The sequence below is a fragment of the Megascapheus bottae genome, chromosome 4 (assembly GCF_031878675.1).
Source record: "Megascapheus bottae isolate mThoBot1 chromosome 4, mThoBot2.hap1, whole genome shotgun sequence".
In the NCBI taxonomy this organism is placed as follows: Eukaryota; Metazoa; Chordata; class Mammalia; order Rodentia; family Geomyidae; genus Megascapheus; species Megascapheus bottae.
The window spans coordinates 36,317,036-36,329,669 of record NC_143512.1 but is presented as its reverse complement, the minus strand read 5'-3'; the positions used below and the strand labels follow the sequence as shown (position 1 = coordinate 36,329,669).

General features: G+C 34.7%; 1 protein-coding gene across 2 annotated transcripts in view; it reads right to left on the bottom strand.

The window, feature by feature from the left end:
* Edil3 (EGF like and discoidin domains 3) overlaps window positions 1-12,634 on the bottom strand; it is a 380,429-nt gene that overhangs the window by 10,648 nt on the left and 357,147 nt on the right. The window contains exon 11 of one of the 2 annotated variants that reach the window (XM_090331669.1): window positions 7,941-11,219. The exons of the other annotated variant lie outside the window; for it this stretch is intronic. Coding sequence (XP_090187795.1) covers window positions 11,070-11,219 — 150 coding nt within the window. The 3' untranslated portion in view covers window positions 7,941-11,069. Of the gene's footprint in view, window positions 1-7,940; window positions 11,220-12,634 lie in introns of those variants that run through there. 2 annotated transcript variants of the gene reach the window in all.

The following is a 12,634-nucleotide window of genomic DNA, read 5'->3' as shown; positions in this document are numbered from 1 at the left end:
GGGCCTTATCTTTTATGAAGATTTGAATTCTTTAAAAATTTATGCTCACTTACTTTGCAAGTATAATTTACAAAGTTATACTCTGCCATGATGGGATTCCTTTCATATTTTGCAATGTTCCATATAACCACAGTAATGGAATTACCATCCACACCCCTCTCAATCTCCATGCTTCTCACACCCCTGATTTTTCAGATTGATATAATTTAAAAGTTAACATAAATTAATTATACAGAGTTGCTGCAATATAATATTTATGGTTTATGTATGATGTACTTTAATGAACTTTGCCCCATTACTCTTTCCTTCATCTTCCTTCTTTGTTTAATAGCTTTGGTGGGGTCATTTTGTTGTTTTTATATCTATATAGGATGTACTTCTGCATTATTCATTTTCTTGTCACCCTGTTGCTTCTCCCTCTTCCTACCCACTGGATTCTCCCATAAATGGTGTAATTTTTTCATAATGAAGATTTACATGCTTCTTGACTTTTGATACTTTCCCAGCCAAAAAATTACCTGATGAAATAAAGTGCTCTAATAAAGATAACTAAAAGGAAGGAAATATTACTTCCAAGTTTCAAAACACTAAACTTCTATTTGGCTACTTCTTATCAAGAAGCCTTCCTAATCTTTATACCTTTTAATTTCATCCTAACTACTGTACATAGTAGAATTACTACTCAGAGCCTATGCATTTACTATTTGCAAAGACACATGTACTTTTAATGAGCATGGCCGACAGGGGGAGCTCGTTGAATAAATGTTTATGGGTCTCAGGAGAAAGACAAGGTATGCACAGGGTAATAACAAACAGACCCACCACATTCACTGAGTACAGAGGCACCAAAGGTCTTCTATCCTGTGAAGCTTGCTAGCTTACAAAAGAGAGAGAGAGAGAAAAGAAAAACACTAGTTCCATAGAAGTAAAGAAATATTCAAAATGTAAAAGGAAATAGGTAGCCTGACAAGATGGCTTATTCCTGTAATCCTGTCACTAGAGATGGAGGCCAGGAGTCAAAAACTCAGCGCTTGTATGGACTACATAGTAATACAGAGGACACTGGAAGAAAGGAAATGGGGAGGATGGGGTAAAGCCTGGAGTTTGGATGAGGAGATGGTTTTGACTACAACAGGGTGGCCATTCCAAAGAACTCCAGACACAGGTTTAAGATTATAGAACTGGGAGTATGAATTAAACAACCCCACTATGCAGCTCTAATTCCATGAAGTCAGCAAAAGAGATTGCTGTACTGCTGCATTACCAGAGATAAATAAGTACACAGGGTGTTTTACTTGGCACCAGTACAGGATTTATTTGGACAGAGTCTAGGAACAGCCATAATAATAATCTTTCAGAGCAATGGGGGAAATGACAGAGGTCATAATGAAAAAAAAGATATCTGAGCTTCTACACAAATCTCTTTGAATCAAAAAAGAGAGTTTTAAAGTGGCCATAGTTCCATAGATTCTGGGAGAATCATTTACTGCTTTGATGTCATATGGCAATCCTATTATCCAAGATGATTAGGGAGTATTAAATGTTTTAGTTGAACACAGACACCACAAAAATATCTATACTTCCATTCGGAAGGTAAGGTATATAAACCTAGGAAAAAAAGAATCTTTCTATTACCGGTATATCTAGATCTTGATCTTCACCCCTCCCATATCCCATAAACAATTTTTATTTTGATAAAACAAGGATGAAAAAGAGCAAGAACAAAAATACAAGGGTTAGCATTTTTCTCACTCAGATTGCTTCCATGACAAATTTCTTATTTATCTCTCACTCTACTATAGTAACACTGGTCTACAATCTCTCACCGACCGTTTCTAGAGTTCTGTTTGGATAGGCTCAGTAATAGACTTCTATGTGGCTGAGGAAATGACAGGCTTGTCAATGATATCTCTAAGAGAAAAGTTATGATTGGCACAGTTCTTGTGCTGTGAACGTTAGAGACGCCACCACATGAACCATCCTCTGCAAGGTTATGAATGACTCCTTGAAAGCTGTGGTTGTCTGCTCAGGAATCAGTGGGATTAGCAAAGTTCTGTGGGCAGTAAGATTTTCCAGACCCAAGGCCTAAAATAAAGAGGAGCATGCAAGACATGTGAAAGGGTATCAATGTATGGGAATTAATGCACCTTCTATCTGGCAAAAATCATGTACCCTTCTATTAATTACAATAAAAATATATGAAAAAAGAGGAGCATGCAACGTTCTTTCAGAAGCTGCAAAATGTTGTACAATGTCTGGTACATATAAATTGGAAATTTAGGTTTATAAATCAAATGTGCAACTTAAAGCACACAAATAAAAATATGCTCAAAATATTCAAGTGCATGTATGTTTCCCTTGGGTAACATCAGAATGCATGAGGCTTTGAAAAATGAATACTTTCTTTGATCATAAAATAGGTAGTAGAAGAAATAATGCAACTTTTAAATAGATTACTATTTTTGATTAAAAATTAACTTACCATTGGGAGGGTTAGGGAATGTGGGAGAAAAACATGGGAAGGGGTAGTATATCCACTACTTCATGAATGTAACTGTAACCCCTCTATACATCACCCCGACAATAAAAGAAAAAAGAAAGTAAAAAGGTGAATTCCAATACTGAAGCCACTTAATTGGAATCTTTTCTAATAAATGTTTCTGACAATAAAGTAAATTTTAGTTTAGCCACAGTTAGTATTGCACAACTAAAATTTGTGATAGAAACCAATTTAGTTTTTTTAGACAGTATTACATAAATTCTGAATACCAGAGCACAGTCTCACAGAAAGTAATGTGAGAGAACATTACTTTTACTTGCAACATGAACATGGTAGTGAATATTCCCCAAATGCAAGCTCACTTAAAAGGTATATTTTAAACTTTCTATTATTTTTATATTTATTATTAGAACATAGAAGTCTGTGGCTCACAAATTCATTGAAATATCTCAATGGAACTCATAGTAGAATCATCTATCAAGTTTTGAAAAATCAGAGCCCTGTGATCTGTTTTCTCCTGGAAAGATGTAGTTTCATGCAGACATTATAACACCAGTGTACAAATACTTAATTGTTTCTGCATTCCTAAAAGTCTTGGTTCAAATAGCTCATTAGCATGCTCATAAGGATGAAGTAACTAAAATGGTTTGTAAACCTCATTAAAAAGTTAATCTAGATTGAGCAAACAATAAAAAAGTTATAAACATTATCGCCAAGAAGTTTCAGGAACCAAAGTCTTAGGTACATTTGAAAGTGTTAATGCAATTGAGGTCAGCCCCTCACTTTAATTCTTCATAAAATTCTGCCGTCATTTTTAGAAACTTCTCTGAATCTATGCAGATACGATGCTTGGTTATCTGGATTACAAATCCATAAACACTGAGTAGTAGGTCTCAATAGGAATTTATTGAATGAATAACAATAAAAACAGACTATTTGTTTTCTTCTTCCATCTAATATAGGCTTAATCAGTTACAATCATACAATAATTAGCTAAGTTATTTTTAAAGGCAAGAGTATGGTGAAGAAAGAGTTGTTTTGGGTTCCATCTACAAGCCGCAGTCAGTGGAGGAAAGGTGGTGAAAGGGTGGGACTTTCCACATTTTTGTACTGTAGTGTATGGAGGACAGAATAATTGCAGTCCAAGATAAATGCACTGACAAAGTTTACAGAATATTTATAGCCTTTCATTATAGAAGATTTACTTTAATAAAAAATAGTAGACAGGCATTAGAACTAACCAAACCCTGGTCCCAGTTAGATAAAGGGTCATTTCCTGTGAACATGATAGATGCAAAGGCACAGACTGTGGTCGGACTTATTCCTGTTTCTGATTGGCAGAGAGAAGCAAGCTAGATTTCACTTGAACTGACGTACTCTGGCACAGCTGCTTTGTGTCTTGCGCTGCTGCTCTGATAGTCATTTTGTCCTTGATATTTTCACCAATATTTTTGCCGATGATAGCAGGCTGAGGCCTCTTGCATGAGTCTCAAATCCTTATTTGTTATGAAAGTGACAACAGGGAAACAAAAGAGAAATACATATATGAAAGTCTGCAGGAGAAGGAAAGGAATATTTGAGCCAAACAAGGTCTGGAATTTATGATATGAAATGTGGGTTAGGGAAATGCTAAAGACAGGGTTGGAATTCTGGAATGTAGCTGTGGAGGAATTCAGATTATGAATATTTAAATGAGAGGCAACTGTAAAATTATCACCTTAAAGTTACTGAAGACTATTAGAACAAATGAAGAGGAAACACAAAACAAAATAAACCACCCACCAACCCCCCATTCGATTTCACTCCAAGTAGAGGTCCAGTGCTGTTAGATTTGATTCGTGCTTCAGGCCAAATTTCGGGTGACATTTCATACTCCGATGTGCATTCTTCTGGAGAATCAAGAATGAAGTGAAGTGAGGGAGAAACTGGGATTTCTTCCGAATCTTTTATGGGGATAGCACAGAGCTTTATTCACCCATAAAAAGAAATCAACACATATTTTTCAATATCTCTATTTTATTTCTCTTAAAACCCTTCTCAGGATTCCAGCTCCAAACTTTCTCTCTACCAAACCACTAACAGACTCCTACTGACTAGATCTATGCAATTCTGCCTCTCAACTCACATTGGTCACCTAGCATGCCAAGCCATTCAGCTATCAAATATCACCATTGTAGAAAGCAGTTCCGGGCCCCTGTAACAATTGTTTGCAATTTTCACAATAATGTCTCAAAGTTAGAAGAGTGAGTTATGCTGTTAAAAATATATTTAATCTCAAGACTATAATTGAATTAAAATATTCTCTAAAACTATTTTCAAAATGGAAGACCTAGAAAAAATCATATTAAGTGAAGTAAGCCAGACTCAAAGAAACATAGTTTCCCTCATTTGTCATAATCAGTAGAAACCTTGGGCTCTCCTAGCAGAGATTTACAGTAGAGCAAAACCTAGACATAAGGCCATATAACTAAATTAAAGGACCTCCAGGATATAGAAACAAAGGCCATATATTGTTTGTTGTCCTTAATGTACTCTGTTATCTCTCATTTCTTTTGCTGTCCCTTGATTATCTCATATTGTTACAGTATTTTACCTTGTTATCTGATATATTGTATATATGTTTATTTGGTTATTTGAAATAGGATAGGGATGGGGGACAAGATGAGGGGCAGGGGTGGGGGAGGGAAATGGGGACATGAGAAAGGATATCAATGTGAAGTAATGCACCTTTTATCTGGTGAATATAATGTAACCCTTTTATTAATTTCAGTAAAAATATTTGAAAAAACGATTTTCAGAATAGATATATATTTGTCTCCCCTTATTTACTTTCTTTCTTGCTATTGTTGCCTTTTTCTAAGTCCAAGTGCAGTATATAAAAGTGCATTTATTTCCTTCCATTAGCAGCTTGAAAAGCATTATAGTAATCTTACTATTCTCTGTATGTAGCTTTTAGTGTCTTAGTTGTTACATTTTCAAGCATCTAATCAAAGTATTTATACCATTAAAGTAAGTTTTTTAGTGTTGATTCTGTTGCCAGAACTAGTATTTATTTATTAACATATGGTTGCTAAGGAAATTGGAGTACTTAAGAAATAAAGCTTCTAAGGTTTGTGATTTAGCATTTCCTTTGTGGTTTGTTATTTTAGACACTCTGCTCAGTCCCTCCTCCCTGGATGTGGGCAGAAAAATGTCATTATACTTCATTATCCTTAAGGAGAAATGAGTGAGTTCCTGAAATGCAAGGATTTTATTAATTTATTATTATTATTATTATTATTATTTTCCTTTCATATTTTGCTATGTTCCCCAAACATGGACTAGTCATTAGGTAAATATAACTCTATGTTCAATTTATCTCTTGGTCATTCATCCTTAATACATTTCTGCTTTATTTATCATACTCACACAGACATTCTCAATACTCTTCCCATTAATTCAAAAGAGTGCTTGTTTTTTATGTTTATATACATGACTGAAAGTCTGTCTTCACTGGCTATTGGGGGTACAACTAGTTTAATGTACCATTAGTGACATTGCTGCCACATCCTTAAACAAGGAGCAGTGGGTTGCTCTTACATTGTAATCCATCATTCTTATTCACATACTGATGTAGGGGTACATGAAGGCCACCATAGGGATTTTATATAAGTGTGGAAGAATATGGTTTGTGCCTTGGAGGATGTAAAAATTAAGTTAAATCAGAGGCATTTATTGCATGTAAAACCTAGTTCTGGGTTATTGTGATCATTTTTCTATGGCATTAGTGTTTTCCAGTCACTCAATAAGCTTTTTCCAAGTTATGTAGAAACAACTAAATAAGGTACCTCTTCCAAAAAAACATTTTCTCCTTACTTCTACTGAATTCATCGAATAGAAGTAATTCTTTAAGTGCCACTTCTGTACCGTGAGAAACTCTTTTGGCAGTAATGATGAAGCATCCAAAATAAATTACAGATATTTACTACAGGAGAACCAAAGAATTCTATTTTCACCTTTGAAGCCCGTAAAAAAAGTGCTACTTACACTAGGAATTCTCTGACTTTGTAAAGAGAAATGACAATGTATTTTGTTTCAGGGTAGTTGAAACAGTTCTGTACTGACAAAGTGGTTTAATACTTCACTTTACCTGTTGGAGTAAAGGATCCTTCTGCACATCAAAGGTGAAAGATAGAATTTTCAGGAATAAGTAATATACTATCTTGTTTGTTAATTTCATAAAAATAATGGTTTTTTTGTATAAAGAAAAAGAGATCAGCGCAACTCATGGAACAACTAATTTTGTTGACCTTCTCAAACCTTTATGTAAAGTCATCTATTTAAAGCTGAAGTGAGAGACTCTTAAAATTTTTGAAAGTTACAAATAACACATTTCCTATTTCTTAATACTTTAATATATCTTAGAAACAAATTCCAAACTGTCCAAGCATTTATTGTATTAACACAATTATTTTTTATCCTATGTAGATGTTGTCATAATTTATTAATAGCCTTATTCAAAGGATATTGTATAGTTGCTTTGAATTAAGAGTCATATTTGTGTATGTATGTGTACTAGCAATAGAATTCAATTAAATCATTCAATCTAATGAAATACTATTAATATTTGAGAATATATCAGTACAAGTAAGAAGTTAGTAATGAGACTTGTCAGAGATTCATTGCAATGCAAAGGTGCCAACATTAATATCTTAATTTTCCCAATAATTGAAACTTAAGAAAATACCAGAAAATGGGAAGTAACTATATTTAATATCTTCCTAGTGACTTTCATGCAGCCAGTAACAGTTTATGAAGGTGCCAAGTATTATGGTTTTCATTAAGCAATAGCTGAAGCTCGATGGAAAATAAATTGTTAGTGTCATATCATTGCTTACTTCTGAGTGTCTCATTTCATTATACTCCTGAACATTATGTAATGAATAAATAACAGAAGCAATAGTGAAGTTATCTGAATAATAATGGAGATATAAGTCTTACAGCAGAAAACATTAAAGATATGTGGGGCAAACACAACTGGAATACTGATATTTGGTAAAAAGTAAAATTCTACAAGTATAATGAGCCTAAGGCTGGGTCCCAGGTAGCTCACAGGTCTGATTCTAGCTACTTAGGAGGCTGGGTCCAAGATAGGGCTGGGAAATGTGGCTCCAGTGCTGGAGTCATGCACTAGCCAGAACATTAGGTCTTGACAGGGGTGAGAGAAAGGGGGAGGGAGGGAGGAAGGGAGGGAGGAAGGGAGGGGGAGAGAAAGAGAGAGAGAGATGATAATATCCCATAAGCATAAGGCATGTATACATTTTAGTAATCTTTAGAAAATACATTTTGCTAAGTGTATATTAGACCATTACTATAAGGTCTACTTTTAATCCCTTTAATATTTTAGTACAAATGAAAATAAGCCAAGTATGTGTTGTAAGTAGTGGGCATTCACAGACAATTTTTGTATTCTTAACAAATAAGTTTAATTATAACTGCTGCAAAAGTTAACACTGATTTTCAAAAGTTTATTTTAAGTTTGAAGACTAGACAAGGTCATACTGATTATACAACATTCTATGTGATTTAAGTATATATACAAAGAAAAAAAACAACATTGGAATATTACACAGCTTGAAAGTTTGCAAAAGTAATGTCTTGGTTATTCTCTGTATTTAGTGACACATAGGGCACCAGCATTCAGCATTATATTTCATCATTTGTTGACTGCCAATTACAATCATTAGTATTCCACGTTTTCAAAATCCACTACCTATCATTATAAAGTGATTCAGAAAGAGAAAGTCAACCTTCATACTGAAGTTGTATGGGATAATTGCTGTCATTAAGACATGGATCAATGGGAGATGTTTTCTAATTTCATGTTACCAAATTAGTTTTTGACAGTTACTATATGTAAGACTAGCTGATTTTTTGGTGTTTTCTGTTTGCTTGTCTTAGTGGTAATTAAAATTAAAAAAATCTGCTTTTGATGTCATTGATACAAATGACCTACAAGCTACTTCATACTTATATTAATATTTCCATATGGGGAATCTCTTTACTGGGAAATCTTTGTTCCATGCACACGAGCTGTCCAGAAAACAGGCGCAAGCAAAAGCCCAAGCAGGAGGAGGCCATTCTAGTGACTTCTGAAATGGAACCAACCCAATCTTGTCTAACTCCCCTGGAAAGTGTATTTTTAAAACAACAGTCAGTGGAAAAAAATCGAGAAACATCACATTAAACCATAAATAATTTTGAGATCATTTACCAGTCACAAAGTACTACTCATAATCTTTAGAATATGGTCTACAGAATCTAACATAAAAAAAACACTTAAAATTTGGTAGGACTATAAATCCTAGAAGAAAATAATGGAGCACAGGGTATAAAGTAAGCATGTGCAGGTTTTTTTCTCTTCGTGGTAGTTCTTTTCTTGGGGTTTTGAACTCAGAGCCAGAGATTTACTAGCAAGCATTCTTACCACTGAGCCATGTATCTAAATATAATTTATGCTTATAATTTGAGGGGTGAATGAATCTGGGTACAGTTCACCAGGCTTGCTATTAGTGAAGACAGCCAGTGTTCAAGACTGTGTCTCTCTAGTTTTTGTAAAGGAGTCTCACAGACATTTTTCGGCCCTGTCTTGCCCTGAACAATGATCCCGTCAATCTCAGCTCTCAAACTGGTACTATTACAGATATCAGTCATTGGTTTCTGCCCAAGTATAGGTGTTTCATAGACTTGCATAACTTTTTATAAAATTATTTTTTTAATTTAGCCACTTGTAAAATCCTAAGAAAATAAAATTAATATCAGCTAAAACACATGGAAATTTTATTTTTAAAAGATATTGTGAGCTGATCTTCTTTTAGACATTTAAAGTCAACCATTCCATTATAAGAGCCTGAAGCAGAAAGTGTGAACATGGAATCAACATATGAGCAGCCAGTCCCCTTAGAAGGATAGATTTGCTCTTATTAATAATGTCATTGTGATTGACTTTCTCTTTAAAATTTTCACTATGATTGAGTACCACTCCATATATACATCATGAAGATATGCTGTTAAACAGATGGATAGACAAGACAGTAACAATCTAGTGGCTTTTGTTATGCAGTACAGACATTAAAGAAAAAAAAAACTTATCAGTGTTGTGCAGGGCCTTAACACTTCGTACACATATCACCCCCTTTTTTTCCCCAAGACCCTTAATTTTAAACTCCAATAATTCCATGTCTAAGCCTTATAAAATAAATACTTGCAGACTTTATAAATTAGGAGCTGAGGACATTTATGGAAGGCAGCCTGTGCTTTGATTGGAAAGGGATGTCAATGAAGCCTCCATTATCAGGAACAATGTATGATGATAATTGCTGACTTTTTTCAGAACCTTTGAAGCAAAATCTATAGAAATCAATTTTCCCCTTGAAAATGGTTTATGACTTTGTCATTAGTAAACACTTGGCTTCTTACAAATAACTACATATGTGCTTTCCTGGGAAACCACTGCTAGTTTCAAATACAAATAAAAATTTCACTTCACAGGAAATATAGAGATTGGCCAAGCTATGTAGCACTGAAGCAGCATTTGTTTGCTAGTTTTTAAATAAACAAAAGATGATTTTTACTCTTTTAAAGTAAATATAATGCTCTGTAAATAAGATCAAAATGAAGATTTAAATGTAAAGTGACACTATAGCTTTGTTTCTTTTCAGCAAAATGATGCATAGAATTTTTCCATAAGAGAAGTGTTTGGAAATTACATGGTTATAGCTTCCTTTCAAGTTAAAATTTCCAACTCAGTTTAATTATTATTAAATATGAATCAATTTACCAATATTCAATAATGTTCCATGTATATAAATAAAGATGACACTGTATTTAGGTAAATAATAGGAAGATAATTAAATTGGAAAATATTGACTTATTTTGGCAATAGACCCAAGCCAGAAGACTTACAAATCTCCAATTAAAAATAATGAAAGTGAAAATGGGTATTAAGATAATTATTACTGGTAATTACAGATTCTTTTTCAAAATTGTGTTATGAACACTGACCTATTAGGTAGGCACAGAGAAACAGGATAATGTGGATTGATTACAGAAAAGAAATCTTATTGCTAGCACTGCAATATTTCCTTTATGAGAATTAGTCGAGCTTTGAGTGTAAATGCTTTATCAACATTTATTCTCATTGTATTTTATGCTTATTTTCTGTGATATGACAGCTGTTAAATTTCTTTACCTTTGCTATGATAAGAAACATACTCATTTTCCTTAATATATTCCAGCCAATGTAATTCCAGAAACAATGAAAAAAATCAATCCATAATAAATGCTGTGTTACTTAGGAGAGCTGAATGATTAAAAATAAAATGGAATAATTGATAAGGCAGGCTTAGACCTCCTTAAAAGACAAAAATCCAAACAATCTTTTCACACACACACACACACACACACACACACACACACACACACACACACACACACACACAACTCATTCCGTTTCCTGCAGAATTTGCACAGTCCATACTGTGGAGATACTGTTAGGGAAACAGAAGTTGCTGTGTGACATGAGGGTGTCTTACTCCTCCTCTGTGCAGCCCAGCAGCTCTGACCGCAGAGTGATCCTTCCATACCAGGACCAAGGAAGGATTCGTATGTGCCTTGCATAGATGGGAGGGTCGATGACATTTTTTCTATGGGTGTCATTGTCAAAATTGCCCTGGAAAACCTAAAAATGACAAGAAAGAATATCAATCCTACAGCTTTCTTTTTCTCTGTCATTCATTTTAATTAATTTTTTTTCATATATTTTATTGTAATTAATAGAAGGGTTACATGATATTTACCAGATATATAGTACAATATTTCTCAAATGCAAGATTTGGTAATTATTTAACACATTAAAGAGATTCCTTTACATGGTTATTATTATTATTATTTTTTTGCCAGTCCTGGGCTTGAGCTCAGGGCCTGAGCTCTGTCCTTGGACTTTCTCAAAGCTAGAGCTCTACCACTTGAGCCTCAGCACCACTTCCGGCTTTTTTCTATGTATGTGGTACCGAGGAATCGAACCCAGGTTTTCATGCATGCTAGGCAAGCACTTTAACCACTAGGCCAAACTCCCAGCCCTTACATGGTTATTTTAAATGTCATTTTCATGTTTAACAGTTAGATGAGGCAAGAAATGGTTTCTGATGCAGAAAATTTTTGCTTTCTCTCTCTCTCTCTCTCTCTCTCTCTTTCTCTCTCTCTCTCTCTCTCTTTCTCTCTGTCTCTTTCTCTGTGTGTGTGTGTGTGTGTGTGTGTGTGTGTGTGTGTGTATGTCTGTGCACTAATAAGGTGGCACTCTCCCTCAGCTTTTTCGCTCATGGTTGACTCTCTACTATACTGAACTACAACTCCACTTGTAGCTTTTTGGTGATTAATTAGATATAAGAGCCTGACAGACTTTCCTGCTCAGGTTACCTTTAAACTGTATTCCTCAGATTTTAGCCTCCCAAGTAGCTAGGATTATAGGTATGCAGCACTGACACCCAACTCATAAATTTACCATTTCATTCGCTTGGTTTTCTCAGTTGAAAACAAAGCAAAATTTATCTACATATTTAGTTAATTAGTTACTTCTGCCATCACCTAATGATGCTCAGGCAGCTTCCTTAATTTAGTCTTTTCCAGAACAATGACTCAGAGATCCAACTCTGCCATCGTCGTGGGAGCATGACTCTCAGATTCAAAAGAGGCATGGTGAAAGAGACTTAATAAATGGTAGAAAATATTTTATGAAAACAAGTATGGCAGTGAAACACACCACCCTATAGGAATGCATATGTAAATGCATATCTATCATTTGTCTATTTGTCTATCTGTGTGTCTGTCACCTTCACCTAAGGTGTCAGACCCTTAACTGCAAAGGAAGATGGGAAATAGGACTGTGCAGGGGCTTTGGCAGAAAAAAAAACCAGTTTTTGATGGTATTATTTTCTCAGTTCTGTCATACAAAACAAAATTAACCCATCCGCAGAACAAATTGCCAGTTGAGCCGCTTAGCTCCTTTGTCACAACCTAGGAGGTGAGTGAAGGAGAGGTTGTTTCCTTGGGAGACTCTTGGACTCCACACTTTTGAAATTGCCAACTCCCAGCCAT